The sequence below is a fragment of the Hemiscyllium ocellatum genome, chromosome 7, assembly GCF_020745735.1.
Source record: "Hemiscyllium ocellatum isolate sHemOce1 chromosome 7, sHemOce1.pat.X.cur, whole genome shotgun sequence".
NCBI lineage: Eukaryota > Metazoa > Chordata > Chondrichthyes > Orectolobiformes > Hemiscylliidae > Hemiscyllium > Hemiscyllium ocellatum.
In genome coordinates this window covers 9373148-9389165 of record NC_083407.1, presented here as the reverse complement: position 1 = coordinate 9389165, position 16018 = coordinate 9373148, and the positions used below count along the sequence as shown (strand labels likewise).

Genomic DNA, 16018 nt, shown 5'->3' with positions numbered 1-16018 from the left:
GAATGATCACTGTTTCATTGAATAGCAGATTGGAATGGATGGGCCAAATGGCCTCTTGCTGCATGCGTCTTATAATCTTATGGCAGGAAAATTCAATCCCTGTGAGCACAGATCTAATAACTGCATCTGTAAGGTTACCTCAGAGTAAAATGGGATCTTGATCAGATAGACCAATGGACTGAGGAGTGGCAGACAGAGTTTAATTTAGATAAATGTGAGATGCTGCATTTTGGAAAGGCAAGTCAGGGAAGGACTTATACACTTAATGATAAGGTCCTGGAAAGTGTTGCTGAACAAAGAGACCCTTGGAGTGTATGTTCATTATTCCTTGAAAGTGGAGTCACAGGTTGATAGGATAATGAAAAAGGTGTTTGGTATGCTTGCCTTTATTGATCAGTGCATTGATTCTAGGAGTTGGGAGGTCACGTTGCAGCTGTACAGAACATTGGTTTGGCCGTTATTGGAATACTGCATGCAATTTGGGTCTCCCTGCTGTAGGAAGGATGTTGTGAACTTGAAAGGGTTCAGAAAGGATTTACAAAGAATTTACAAGATTTATAACCTTTTGCCAGGGTTGGACGGTTTGAGCTGTAGAAAGATGATGAATAGACTGGGGTTATTTTCCCTGGAGGTTCAGAGGCTGAGGGGGTGACTTGTTGCCGCAAGGATTCTATGATTCTGTGATAAAATCATGAGGGGCATGGATAGGGTAAATAGACAAAGTCTTTTGTCTGAGGTGAAGAAGTCCAAAACTAAAAGGCATAGGTTTAAGGTGAGAGGGGATAGATTTAAAAAGCATCTAAGGGGCAACTTTTTTATGCAGGGGATGGTGTGTGCATGGAATGAGCTGCCAGAGAAAGTGGTGAAGGCTGGTACAATTACAACATTTTAAAGGCATCTGGATGGGTATATGAGTAGGAAGGATTTGGAAGAATATGGGCCAAATGCTGGCAAATGGGACCAGATTATTTAAGATATCAGGTCAGTATGGACAAATTGGACCAAAGGGCCTGTTTCCGTGCTGTACGTCTCTGTGTTATAGCTAGCACTTCTAATTCAAGAAGTTCTTATCAGATGACCATCTACCCCTATCGCCCCCCACCCAATTTCCCAAACAACACATTCATTCTATATCATTTTCCCCAAGACCGAATGGAAGACAGTGCACTGAGGGTGTGTAGTCAGGTGACCAATAATTGAGGTGGGAGGTCACGTGACAAAGTCTTCAGGAACACAGCTAACCAAAGTTATTGACCCGACATACGCATCCTGTGGCTACCTTCAGATACAGGTACTTTTAAAACATGATGGTTGTGTTCTTGTGCATTCCAGAAAAATTATGCTTTAATGTTGGTGAAAGTGTTGGTGACACAATTGCATTACAGCCAACACATGTTTTACAAGTTCTTGCTTTAGAAACAGTGTCCCCAGTTCATCAATTGTATTACAGTGAATTTGTGTTAATGAGACATGCGTTATAGCAGAATGACCAATAATCCATACCTCAAGATGTAGTGCTTAGAAACCTCTGTTGGAAAGTTCTTGTGATACTCCTCCATAGAATGGGACCTGGCAGTAACTCCTAGGTGTAGCAAGAATGGTTTAACTGGCGTTGGCTTGGCCCACATTCCTGGGATTGGCTTTTCACTGTGTTGACCTTCCCATGTTTCCTTCGGCTCCTTGATTGGAGGGAGTGTCTGTGCAAGGATAAACATACTTTGCGCTAATCTGCCATTTGTATTTTAATCCGTTTTTAATGGTTTGGCAAGCTTGGTGCTTATCAAGCTCACAAGGTGGTTTTCCCACTATTTTCTTATTTTGGTCAATATCAAGCACTCCCATTAACTTGTGCATGGATTAGACACTCAATAAACTCTAGCTAAAAATCCTGATGAAGGGTTTTTGCCCGAAACATCGATATTTCCTGCTCCTTGGATGCTGCCTGACTTGCTGTGCTTTTCCAGCACCACTCTAATCTAGACTCAATAAACTCTGCCTGAACAATGCACCTAAAGGTGATCAGGCAACATCTATCAAGAGAACTAAATTTCGAATCAACAGTTTGAAAAGACGTAAGAGGCAACTTTTGTTACACAGAGGGTGGTTCGTGTGTGAAATGAACCTCCTGAAGAAGTGGTGAATGCGGGTACAGTCACAACGTTTAAAAGACATTTTGATAGGTACATGAATAGGGATGCTTTGCAGGGATATGAGCCAGGAGCAGGCAGGTGGGACTAGTTTAGTTTGGGATTATGTTCAACATGGACTGGTTGGACCAAAGGGCAAAAGAGAACACCTTATAAGTGTTGGTTCCATGCTGTTTGACTCTATAAATTCTTTCCCCACTCTAAGCTCTTACCAATGACGCTGATTTTTGTCTGCATCTTTTGCTTTTATTGCTCTTGCTGACATTGTTAACAGAGTGAAGTCAAGCATCATACCATCCTAGGGATTTCCCAAAGACAGCATTAGTGATTTTAATCTCTATTCACACTAATTCCCTGTCTCAAAACCTACCTACATGCATGCATTCAAACAGTGAAAATGAATTTGATTTCAGGTTTCCAAATCCAACTAAAAATACTCCAGTAAAAAGACTTTCAGATACAACGTTAGTGTGACAATACTCTGCCTTTACGTCATGTGTTCTGACCTGTTTCTTTGCAGAGGAGGGTTGTCAGTAATGACAAAATGTTCTGTTCAGATAGGCAGTAGGTAAACTGTGTTGAGATCTCCCTGCGTTTATTTTTTAAGTATAAGACAAAAGAATCAGAAGTGGGCGGGAGCAGGCTTACACAGACCCAGGAGGACTTTAGTTTTGCTTTCAGTTAGTTACAACCTTTTGCTGGCTGCTGGAACTGAAAGCTTGAGTTCTCTGCTGCGAGGATGAAGTCTTAGACAGAGAGGCTTCCTCTTAATAATATTCAAAAGGGACAGATTGTTTCTTTCGGTTTTCTTTCTACCGCACTGGAGAGAGACAACATATGAAACTAATAATTGTGTTGCTGAATTGTCTTTGCCAAGGGGGTTTATGGGATGCTGCCGATATTGGAACAGTGGCTGATTAGCAGTTAAATAATATGTTCAGTGCTGCAATAAAGTTATGCCAATTCTTCTTTTTGTTGATATGATTCAATTGGCCCACCATTAGGCTTTAATCAGAACACACTTCCTGCTTACAACACAGCGAGAGTCATAGAATCACACAGATATACAACAAGGAAACAGACCCTTCGGTCCAACCCGCCCATGCCGATCAGATATCCCAACCCAATCTAGCCCCACCAGCTGGCAGGTGGGACTAAATTGGGTTGGGATATCTGGTTGGCATGGGCGAGTTGGACCGAAGGGTCCGTTTCCTTGTTATACATCTCTATGACTCTAACTGTGTTGTAAGCAGGAAGTGTGTTCTGATTAAAGCCTAATGGTGGGCCAATTGAATCATATCTGAAACACGGCATCTTACAATTGTCTTTTAAAAAATATATAACATTTAGGGACCAGGCTACCTCCATAATATACATTGAGGGGTCTGGACTGGCCCATGACAGTCGGATTCCTTCAATTCCTCCCACTTGGCAAAAGTGAGGACTGCAGATGCTGGAGATCAGGGTCTAGATTAGAGTGTGCTGGAAAAGCACAGCAGGTCAGGTAGTATCCAAGGAATGGGAAAATCAATGTTTCGGGCAAAAGCCCTTCATCAGGACTGAATTAGGCAAATGTAAGAACTGCGGATGCTGGAGATCAGAGTCTAATCTAGTCAGTAAGAAGGCCAAGTGTGAAAGACAAAACAAATTTTCAGGTAATTTAAAATCAGTCAACACAAAAAAGCTACAATCATATTGCAAGGAACTGCAGCATATCAGCTCTTTGTTCCCTCATTCATTTATTTTTATTTCTTTTACGTCAGGATGTATCTCAGAGCTCATTTATTACCTTGTACTTCATAATGCTTGTTCCCCTACGTGACCTCTTATGACTTCTTTGTGTGTCTTTGCAACACTTGTAGAGAGAAAAGGAGAGAAATGCAGTTGGGTATTCAATCAGGAATATCAGGATGCAGGCACATTATAATAATTTACACTTACACAGTGAATTTCACAACCTCAGTTTATCCCAGTGTGCTTTATAGGCAAAAGAAAACACCTTATGAAGTGTTGGTAACATGGGAAATATTAGAACCACAAACAGAAATGCAATAAAAATCAAATTACCAGAGGAACCTGGATTATCCAGCATTCGATTATCCGAATTTCAGATTACTTTAACAAGACCGCAAGGTCCTGATGCTTGACAAAACTGTGTTATCCAGCATTCAATTATCGGAACAAAATACTCCCCACCAGTGTCGTTCGGATAATTGAGGTTCCTCTATCTATCTTTTGAGCCCTATCCCACCACCTTAGCCCAAACATGCCATCCTCACCCTGCAACAGGGTTTATTTTGGCTGCAGCTACCTCTCTTTGGAATCCTGGCTGTTGGTTGTCCTGCAGACCTCTTTCTGTGATCGTGAATTCAACTTCTTGCCGTTCCTTCTCTTTCTCCCAGTCTTCAAGTTCCTTCTGATACCGTGCCACCTGTTGCTTGGAGTAAACCTACCCAGGGGAGTTGGTGGGGTAGAGTTGGAAACAATCAAGTCAGTTACAATCAGAAAGAATTACAGAATAACAAGATGTTGCAGTTTTGTGCCTCAGAAAAAGGAAGGTCCCTAAAATTTGTGTCATTATTCACATTAGATTGTAGACGTTATACATCTCAATTCTATTTACTCACCCTAGCTCTGTAACTATTAATAGTTTTAGAGTTATAGATATGTATTGCACAGAAACAGACCCTTCAGTCCAACTCGCCCATGCCGACCAGCTATCTTAAATTAATCTAGTCCCATTTGTCAGCATTTGGCCCACATCCCTCAAACTCTTCCTATTCATATATGCATCCAGATGCCTCTTAAATGTTGTAATTGTACCAGCCTCCACCACTTCCTCTGGCAGCTCATTCCACACACGCACCACCCTCTGCATGAAAAAGTTGCCCCTTAGGTCCCTTTTATGTCTTTCCCCTCTCACCCTAAACCTATGCCCTCTAGTTCTGGACTCCTCCACCTTGTCTATTCACTCTATCCATGCTCTTCATTGTCTTATAAACCTCTATGAGGTCACCCCTCAACCTTCAAGTTATTTTGTCAAAACTCTTCATGATTTTGAACATCTCTCATTACTCTTCCTTTAACCTTAATTGCTTGAAAGGAAATACACTACCTTTCCTAATCCCTCCAACTCCCCAATGGTCTTTAATCCTGGAACCATTCTGGTAAATCCAAAAATCCACACTCCAAGGACTTGGCATCCTTCCTAGAGTGCAGCAGCACCCAAAAATGGACATTCTACTCCAGCTAATACTTACTGAATGATTAAAAGGTTTAGCACAGGACCTGTTTTGTACACTGTCTCTATTCGTAGAGCCAAGTTTGTTTCTTTTGAAAACACCTGTATCAACTTGTCCTGCTATTTCCAAAGGTGAACTTCCAGGTCTCTGCTTCAGCAGCTCCTCTGAAGTGTTCGTTTTTATCTATTTGTCACCTGACATGCTACATTCCATATGAAATATCGATTTCCTGCACACATTTACATATTTGATTGGCAGGAGAAAGTGAGGTCTGCAGATGCTGGAGATCAGAGCTGAAAATGTGTTGCTGGAAAAGCGCAGCAGGTCAGGCAGCATCCAAGGAACAGGAGATTCGACGTTTCGGGCATAAGCCCTCCTTCAGGAATATTTGGTTGGTATAAGGCTTAAGCTTTGATTTGATTTATTATTGTCAAATGTACCCTAGGTACAGTGAAAAGTTGTGGTTTGCTTGCAGTACAGGCAAATCATAACGTACAAAGGTCATCAGGCAATCGGACAGAGTGGGGAATATAAACTTACGGCTGTAAAGAAAGGCACAAAAAGCAAGATCAACATTTGATTTGAAATTTGAGAGGTCCACTCATCAGTCTAGTAACAAGGGGAAAGAAGCTGTTCTTGAACCTGTTGGTTCATGTGATTAAGCTTTTGTACCAAGAGATTGGAAGAGATTATAACCTCAGTGTGGGCGGAGGGGCACGTCTTTGATGATGCTGCCTTTTCACAGCAATGAGAAATCTTGATGAGGTCAATGAATGAGGTTTGGCTTGCACAATGGACTGGGCTGTGTTTACAACTCTCTGTAGTTTCTTACAGGCCTGGGCAGAGCAGTTGTCATACCAAATCATGATGCATCCAGACAGAATGCTTTCTATAGTGTATCTGAAAAATTTAGTGGGGGTCTTTATGGACTTGCCGAAGTTCCTTAGCCTCCTGAGGAAGAGGAGGCATTATTGTGCCTTCTAGGCCATTGTATTTGCATGGGAAAAACAATGACTGCAGATGCTGGAAACCAGATTCTAGATTAGTGGTGCTGGAAGAGCACAGCAGTTCAGGCAGCATCCGGGGGCTGTAAAATTTACTGCTCCTTGGATGCTGCCTGAACTGCTGTGCTCTTCCAGCACTACTAATCCAGACATTGTATTTGCATGGATGGTCCAGGAGAGAGTGTTGGTGATCATCATTCCTAGGAACTTGATGCTCTTGATCATCTATACAGCACTACAAGTATTGGTTGAGACTGTAGCAACTCATTTTACATTAGAATTTTGAACCGAGGGTCAAGTATGAAATGGAATGACACCCTGGGAAGTCACATTACTAGCTAAGCACTGAATGTGGATGACTTAATAATACTTACTAGGAAATAAAGATTTTCAGTTACATAGTACCTTATATGATTTCTAAGCATTCCAAAGCACCTCACGGCCAACTAAATAATTCTTTTTTAAGCTTTGCCACTGTTGCAATTTAAATTGTATGGTTGATAATATGAGCACACCAAGATCCTGCAAGTGTTAAATATGCTGATTTCCAATAATCAGTGTTTTAGTGACGTTGATTGAGGAGTAAATTATTGACAAGGGGACATATGCCCTTCCTCAAAATTGTGGTGTGGGAATGCTTACATTCACCAAAGGTGGCAGAAGAAGCCTTTGGTTAATATCTTACCAAAAATACAGCACTTCCAGCAGTGCAGCACTCCCCCAGCACGATTATACTGAAATGTTAGTCGAGACGTGGCACTCACCATCACACAAGCCAACGTTCCACCCACTGACTCCATCTATACTCCTCACTGCCTCAGGAAGGCAGCCAACATAAACAAAGACCCCTCCCAACCCAGTTACAATCTCTTCTACTGGGCAGAAGATACAAAAGTTTAAACACACATACCAACAGATTCAAGAACAGCTTCGTCATCGCTGTTATTAGCCTTCTGAATGGACTTCTCAAATTTTTAATTTAATGTTGATCTTGCTCTCTGTGCACCTTCTCTGCAGCCATATCATTGTATTCCTCACTGTTGTATTTCACTGATGCACTTTGTACAGTATGATCTGCCTGTACTGCACACAAAGCAAAACTTTTCACTGTACTTAGGTACATGTGACAATAATATATGATATCAAGTCCTTGCATGCGGTCTGAACCCATAACCTTTAACTCTGAAGTCATAATCCTACTAAGATGGAACTGGGAAATTTCAGATTAAGTAAAAGGACTTAGGCCACAGATGTAGCTGACTCCAGTTGTTTCTGAAGAGGTAGTTTCCTATCAGTTCAAAACCTTTTTATACAAAAATTGAAAGAAGTTACCTCACAGATTAGATCCAGGTCATAGAAGCAAGGGTCTTTATGCGTTCTCAGTGTGACAATGCAATGTGTGCTGTCTCCAGGATGAAGCACTCCACAGATAGGAGTAACGTTCAATACCTGTAAAACGAGAGGAGGACTTGGGTCACAGCATAATGGATTCTAAATTCAAAAAACAAACAATAACAAGAGACTGAAGCATGGACCAAAATGGGAAAAGACAGCCTCAAATCATACTGCACTAGTGTAAGAACACATGGTCACATTCCGACTGTAAAGAGACACCTGTTTTATAATTTAGGTTATGAGCAGAAAGTGTAATCATTAAGCAGGAGAACAATCAATGGCAAATGGAGAAAAAAAAACATTGCTGAGAAGACGTGGACTTGAAAAAACAGGTCATGAGTGACAAATTCTCATCCAAATATTTAACTCCTGCCATGGCCTCACCCTTCCCCATCTTGACAACCTCTCCAGGTCTTCAACTCCAAAATAATTGGGGTCACTAGATTCAAAGAAGAAAGATTTTTTAAAATTCAGCACAGGAAGAGGCCCTTTGGCTGACACATGACACTTTTGTAAACTTGACTTGAGGCTGTTTTTGTTAGAGAGAAGAAGGTTGAGAGGAGACTTAATTGAGACATAAGATGATGAGAGGATTAGATAGGGTGGACAGTGAGAGCCTTTTTCCTCAGATGGTGATGGCTAGCATGAGGGGCATAGCTTTAAATTGAAGAGTGATAGATATAGGATGGATGTCAGAGGTAGTTTCTTTACTCAAAGACTAGTAGGGGCATGGAATGCACTGCCTGCAACAGTTGTAGACTCGCCAACTTTATGGGCATTTAAATGGTCATTGGATAGGAATATGGATGAGAATGGAATTGGGTAGGTTAGATGGGCTTCAGATTGGTTTCACAGGGCAGCAAAACATTGAGGGCCGAAGGGCCTATTCTGCGCTGTAACATTCTATGTTCTAAAACCTTTTTGCCTCTACATGGCCTATATCCCTCTAATCCCCACCTATTCAGATATCTGTCAACATGATTCTTAAATGTTTCCACCTCCTCTGACAGTGCATTCCATGTACCTACCACCCTCTGTGTTAAAAACACTTGTCTCTCACATCTCCTCTAAATTTTCCACCTTTTACCTTAAACCTATGTCCTCAAGTAATTGACACTTCTATCCTTGGAAAAAGACTTCAACTATCCATTCTATTCATGCCTCTCATAACCTCTATCAGGTCGTCCCCTCTACCTCTGACATTCAAGCAAAAACAAATTGAGTTTTACTAATCTCTCCTCATAGCTAATATCCTTCAAACCAGGAAACATCCTGGTAAAGCTTTTCTGCACCCTGTCTGAAGCCTTCACATCCTTCAAGTAGTGTAGTGACCAGAATTGTACGCAATATTCCAAATGCGGCCTAACTAAAATTCTGCACAACTACAACATGACTCACCAATTTTTATACTTTACATTCTGACCAATAAAGGCAAGCATGCCATATGCCTTCTTGACCACCGTAACCACTTATGTTGTCACTTTCAAGGAACTGTGGATCTGTACGCCTAAATCCCTCTATATGTCCGGCACCTCTTGCATTAGCCCAAAACTGTAGCTAGGCAGGATGTTGGAGGGATGGGGAGAAAGAATAAAGGCCAATTTCACAGCATGATGTCCAGAACCCAATCACCACTCAAAATAGTCAATGACTTTGGCAGTCACCTTTATGATACATGGAGTCCCCTTGATTGAATAAAGGGCCAAGTTCCTGTTTAAGGACTGATTTTTAACACAACAGGTTGAAAATCTTTTGCTGCAATCAAACAATAGGAAATCAGTACCCACTATATTTTGTTTCAATATGCATTTTATTGTGGCCAGGAATATAAATCTGGCTACTGTATTATTATGTAATGACCTGTAGCTCTTGGGTTATTTGGTACCTCTCTCACCTCAGTGATGTGCACCGACATCACATACCAACTGTATGAAATAACGTCTGTCTCAGATACGTTGTACAAGAAGATCATACGGCTTGATTTTGTGAAGACAGGAACATTTCCAAAAGATATCCGCTCTTCTGACAAAAACATCAGCTATCAAAAAGGAAATTGTAGGTCTTTAGAATATTTCTTGCTAACATTAGTTCACGAACTCTCCAATATACTCATTATGCATTTTTACCAAATTTTGAATATCAGCAAGCTTACAATGATTGTTTACAAACGAATAAATAGTTTGTGAAGAGGTGTCACTGATATGAAGTTGACAACAAGATAGCTAAGTTGCATGGATCAGGATCCCAGGAACAGCAATCTGATAATGACCAGACATTGATTTATTTTAACAGTGATAACGACAGTCAGGTAAATGTTAGCCCAAAAACAATCCCCGACATTTATTCAAATAGACCTACGAAGGCAGGGTGGGCCTTGGATTAAGGTTACATCTGAAATTCAGAGTGTCTGACGGCGTAGTGACCCTTACAATGACACTAATAATGTCAGGCTAAATTGTCCTTCCCCACCCCCCCACTCCCACTTCATCCCTGCAACTCTCACAGTGGCCAACCTTCGCGAGTTGAAATTTAAAGAAAAAGTTATTTTTTAAAGGAGGAGCAGCACCTGGAGAGTTGTCCCTGTTGCCTTGTCTGATATTTCTCTCTCAACATCACAAAGAAAGGGTGCAGAGGAGATTTACTAGGACGTTGCCTGGTATGGAGGGAAGGTCTTATGAGGAAAGGCTGAGGGACTTGAGGCTGTTTTCATTGGAAAGAAGGAGGTTGAGAGGTGACTTAATAGAGACATATAAGATAATCAGAGGATTAGATAGGGTGGACAGGGAGAGCCTTTTTCCAAGTATGGTGATGGCCAGCACGAGGGGGTGATAGATATAGGACAGATGTCAGAGGTAATTTCTTTACTCAGAGTAGTAAGGGTATGGAATGCTTTGCCTGCAACGGTAGTAGATTCACCAACTTTAAGTACATCATTGGACAAGCATATGGATGTACATGGAATAATGTAGATTAGATGGGCTTCAGATTGGTATAACAGGTCGGCGCAACATTCGAGGGCTGAAGGGCCTGTACTGCACTGTAATGTTCTAGGTTCTATTGTCTGGCCATTATCACTTTGTTGATGGCAGAACTTTGCTACACACGAATTGGTTACTCTGTTTCCTATAACGCTGTGAAAGTCCCGGTGTTGGACTGGGACGGACAAGGTCAGAAGTCACATGACAAAGGAGCAACGCTCCAAAAGCTTGTGATTCCAAATAAACCTGTTGGTCTATGAACTGGTGTCATGTGATTTCTGATCCAGTTTTCTGTACTGCAACAGTGATTATGAATTGAGAGAGTTTAATTATAAGTTATTGAAACTCCTGAGGGATGCTACAGAAGTCCTTCAAATTGTAAAACAACTCCCATTCTTTTCTTTTCTTCTAGCTTTACTTATTGCATTCTCTGTCACCATGTCCTCTCTCCCCTCCCTAACAGCTAGATACACCATTGTTCAACCATTCTCACATTCCGATCATTTACTCGGAACTATCAACATCCTTCCCCCCCCCCAACCAATCTACATTCCATCCCCACTTCCAAAAATAGCATAAATACTGCCACTTCCACACTTCACTTCAGATCAGATGAAGAGTAATCTAGACTCGAAATGTGAGCTTGCTCTCTCTACATGGATGCTGCCTGACCTGCTGTGATCTCTAGCATTTATTACTTTCACGACAGATTCCAGTATCTGCAGTAATTTGCTCCTATAGAAGTCCTCCCGTATTCAAGTTGAAATGATCAAAAATTTCACAACTGAAATTGGATTCTGAGGCAAATTTTGTTTCTTATAACAGTGGATTGCCACCTCCATGGTGAAGCTAGACTGCAAAACAGTTGGTACATGTATGAGATTGCATAATAGCCTGAAGTCAAAGCATGTCAGTCATTAATGTTTGTGGGCAGTCAGAGATAAAGGAGCTGAGGATCAATCTAGTGAAAACAAATATGGGTCTGCCTACTGGAAAAGAGTGATCAACACTTCAAAATAGTGGACTTTTAGGCAGTGAAATAATTTAACAAGCTTTGCTGGGAATTTTCTTGCTACATTAACACTACAGCAGAAACAGGCATTCAACCCATCTGATCTTTTGAACCCATTATGTTCTACAAGACCTCCTTTTAATTTGGGTGACTGGAGGCTCTTTCTGAATGAATGATCCAGGTGTCCGTCATCTATATAAATCTCCAACATGCTTATGGCACCATTTGAAACATGAATAACAAGAGAAGCTCCCAGCTCTTTGTTCTAACAAAGGCAAGAGAACTACTAACTCTAGCCAAGGCTGATGAAGATCAGATGACAGAGTTATTCACAGAACGTGACAACTCATGATGCACTCTGCTTCTTAGATTCATTCTCTTTATCTCTCAGCCTCAGAATATTTTTCGCTAGAAAGTGTCGGGAGGTTCAAGCTGGTAACAACATGGTGAAGCTTTTATTACAATGGAACTTTTGTCAGCAGCGAGAATGCAAATGCTTTCAGCAGAGAGGTTAAAGGATTGCGAAAGTAACAAAGCAATAAAGAGAGAATGGGATGAAATACTTAAATCAATTGGCAAGTTTTGAGAAGATTTGTAGCTCAGGTTGAGATTCTGGATGTAGGTTAACTCGCTGAGCTGGAAGGTTCATTTTCAGACATTCCGTCACCATACTAGGTAACATCTTCAGTGAGCCTCCGGACAAAGCACTGCTGATGATTCCTGCTTTCTATTTATATGTTTGGGTTTCTTTGGGTCGATGAAGTCATTTCCTGTGGTGATGTCATTTCCTGTTCTTTTTCTCAGGGGGGGATAAATCAGGTCCAAGTCAATGTGTTTGCTGATAGAATTCCAGGTTGGAATGGCATGCTTCTAGGAATTCTCGTGCGTGTCTCTGTTTGGCTTGTCCAGCCCAAAGAAACCCAAACATATAAACAGAAAGCAGGAATCATCAGCAATGCTTCGTCCAGAGGCTTACTGAAGATGTTACCTAGTATGGTGATGAAAACGTCTGAAAAAAAAAACCTGCCAGCTCAGTGAGCAAACTTAAATGAATTGCGGAAAGTGAAATAAAGACAGGAAAAGATAAATCAGAACAACAGTGATAGAAAAGAAACTGAAATTAAAGTAACAAAATAAATTTTAAATCTTGCAGAACAACGTGCTCTGCAACAGCAAATCTCTGCAGTTTTAATTGATCCTTTTCTGTGTGAAAAAGGTGAATGCATCACAGGAATACAAATGTTGCCATCAAAATAATTCTTGCCTTATAGTATCTTCTGGGATGAGATTAACAGATGGTAAATATGTGAAAGCAACAATTGATGAGACTCATAGGCAAGTTGAGCTTCAGTTGCTATATTTTAACTTTAACTAGAGTGACACAAATCACCCAGATCCCTGTGACAATTCACAATTCATGACGTCTCATCCTTCATGCAAGTTGCTGAGCTATTTCCACATTAGTAAACAGCGAGCTCCACTGGCCACGCTGCTACTCCCTAACAGGTTCTGCACCATTTCTTTAATCTAACAAACACCATGAACTGATCTGTGCATCAAGTGTTTAAGTAGTCTTTGAAATAAAGAGTGAAATTGCACAGCCTGAAAAAATCAATCAAAATCTCACCTGACCGAGGACTGGTGCTTGTTGAATAGGTGGAGCTCCAAAGTATGAAGAAGGGTCATTGAAAGAAGCACTGGTGCCTAGTACCCGCGCATCATACCCAATACCTGTGAATGTCACCAAGGCAGAGTCTCCACCAAGGATGTGGATGGGCACATTTACCTAGAGAGAAGACGGCAACCAGAAATACAATCAACTGGGAAGACTTGCAAACTCAAGAAACGTTTTCAATTCAAGAGGAAAGCTGATGATCAGGAGTAGCAAACTGAACTACTATAGTCAAAAAGTAATTATGATTCTATCTAAATACTGTTATTATTCAGAACACATTCTGAGAGCCCACCACCAGGGAGACTGAATTCAATATTTAGATAGTTGCCCATCAGCAAAACTTGATCCTGATGAAGGATCACCTCTAAAAACATTAAACAGTATTTTTCTCAGAGTATTACCAGGTCTTTTATTATATCATATTTGAAACATTTTCACTTGTCTTTTTGATATTAGATAATGGATGGTCAGCATTATTATAACTGGATTCATATTATGAAATGTTTGCTTCTGGTTTTTAGTGAGCAAAATTAGGGTGCATGGTATTGGGGGCAAAGTACTGACTTGGATTGAAAATTGGTTGGCTGATAGGAAACAAAGAGTAGTGATAAACGGCTCCCTTTCGGAATGGCAGGCAGTGACCAGTGGGGTACCGCAGGGATCAGTGCTAGGACCGCAACTATTTATAATATATATTAATGATAAAGAAGATGGTATTAATAGTAACTTTAGCAAATTTGCTGATGAGCTGGGTGGCAGGGCGAAATGTGAGGAGGATGTTAGGAGATTACAGGGTGACCTGGACAGGTTAGGTGAGTGGTCAGATGCATGGCAGATGCAGTTTAATGTGGATAAATGTATGGTTATCCACTTGGTGGCAAGAACAGGAAGGCAGATTACTACCTAAATGGAGTCAAGTTAGGTAAAGGGGCAGTACAAAGAGATCTGGATGTTCTTGTACATCAGTCAATGAAGGTAAGCATGCAGGTACAGCAGGTAGTGAAGAAAGCTAATAGCATGCTGGCCTTCATAACAAGAGGGATTGAGTATAGAAGCAAAGAGGTTCTTCTGCAGCTGTACAGGGCCCTGGTGAGACCACACCTGGAATATTGTGTGCAGTTCTGGTCTCCAAATTTGAGGAAAGACATTCTGGCTATTGAGGGAGTGCAGCATAGGTTCACGAGGTCAATTCCTGGAATGGCGGGACCATCTTATGTTGAAAGATTGGAGCGACTGGGCTTGTATATCCTTGAGTTTAGAAGACTGAGAGGGGATCTGATTGAGACGCATAAGATTATTAAAGGATTGGACACTCTAGAGGCAGGAAACATGTTTCCGCTGATGGGTGAGTCCCGAACCAGAGGACACAGCTTAAAAATAAGGGGTAGGCCATTTAGGACAGAGATGAGGAGAAACTTCTTCACCCAGAGAGTGGTGGGTGTGTGGAATGCTCTGCCCCAGAAGGCAGTGGAGGCCCAGTCTCTGGATTCATTTAAGAAAGAGTTGGATAGAGCTCTCAAGGATAGTGGAATCAAGGGTTATGGAGATAAGGCAGGAACAGGATACTGATTGAGGATGATCAGTCTTGATCATAATGATGCAGGCTCGAAGGGCAGAATGGCCTCCTCCTGCACCAATGTCTATTGTCTACATGTTAGGCATGCACCAGAACTCTTAAAATTACATGGTGGCTCAGTTGGGTGGCACGGTGGCTCAGTGGTTAGCACTGCTGCCTCACAGCACCAGGGACCTGGGTTCAATTCTACCCTCGGGTGACTGTTTGTGTGAAGTTTGCACATTCTCATCATGTACTATGGTTTCCTCCCATAGTACAAAGTTATGTAGGTTAAGTTGATTGGCTATGCTAAATTGCCCAGAGTATCCAGGCATGTGCAGGCCAGGTGGATTAGCCATGGGAAATGCAAGGTTACAGGGTTGGGTGGGATGCTCTTTGGAGGGTCAGTGTGGACTCAGATTAGATAGATTAGTTTCCCTACAGTGTGGAAACAGGCCATTCAGCCCAACTAGTCCACACCAACCCCCCGAAGAGTAACCCACCCAGATCCATTTCCCTCTCACTAACCCACCTAACACTGCGGGCAATTTAACATGGCCATTCCACCTGACTTGCAAATCTTTGGACTGTGGGAGGAAACCGGAGCACCCAGAGGAAACCCATGCAGACACGGGGAGAACGTGCAAACTCCACACAGACAGTCACCTGAGGCTGGAAACAGGCCCTTTGGCCCAACAAGTCCAAACCAACCCTCTGAAGAGCGACCCACCCAGATCCATTCCAAAACCCTACTTTTACCCCTGATTAATGCATCTAACACTATGGGCAATTTAGCTTGGCCAATTCACCTGACCTGCACATCTTTGGATTGTGGGAAGAAACCCATGCAAACTCCACCCAGGCAGTTGCCCCAAGGTGAGAGTCGTACCCAGGTCCCTGGCACTGTGAGGCAGCAGTGCCAACTACTGAGTCACCATGCCAGCCTAAATGGCCTGCTTCCACACTGTAGGGATTCTGTTGATTAGAATTTACAACAAGAAAGAGGCCAA

The 16018-nt window shown here is 41.8% G+C and overlaps 1 protein-coding gene across 1 annotated transcript in view; it reads right to left on the bottom strand.

Annotated features, from left to right (window-relative positions):
• Positions 1-16018, bottom strand: part of cfap65 (cilia and flagella associated protein 65) — a 150030-nt gene that overhangs the window by 29564 nt on the left and 104448 nt on the right. Inside the window, 6 exon segments of the mRNA XM_060827726.1 lie at positions 1504-1697; positions 3937-4002; positions 4459-4596; positions 7726-7842; positions 9683-9826; positions 13406-13564. Coding sequence (XP_060683709.1) covers positions 1504-1697; positions 3937-4002; positions 4459-4596; positions 7726-7842; positions 9683-9826; positions 13406-13564 — 818 coding nt within the window.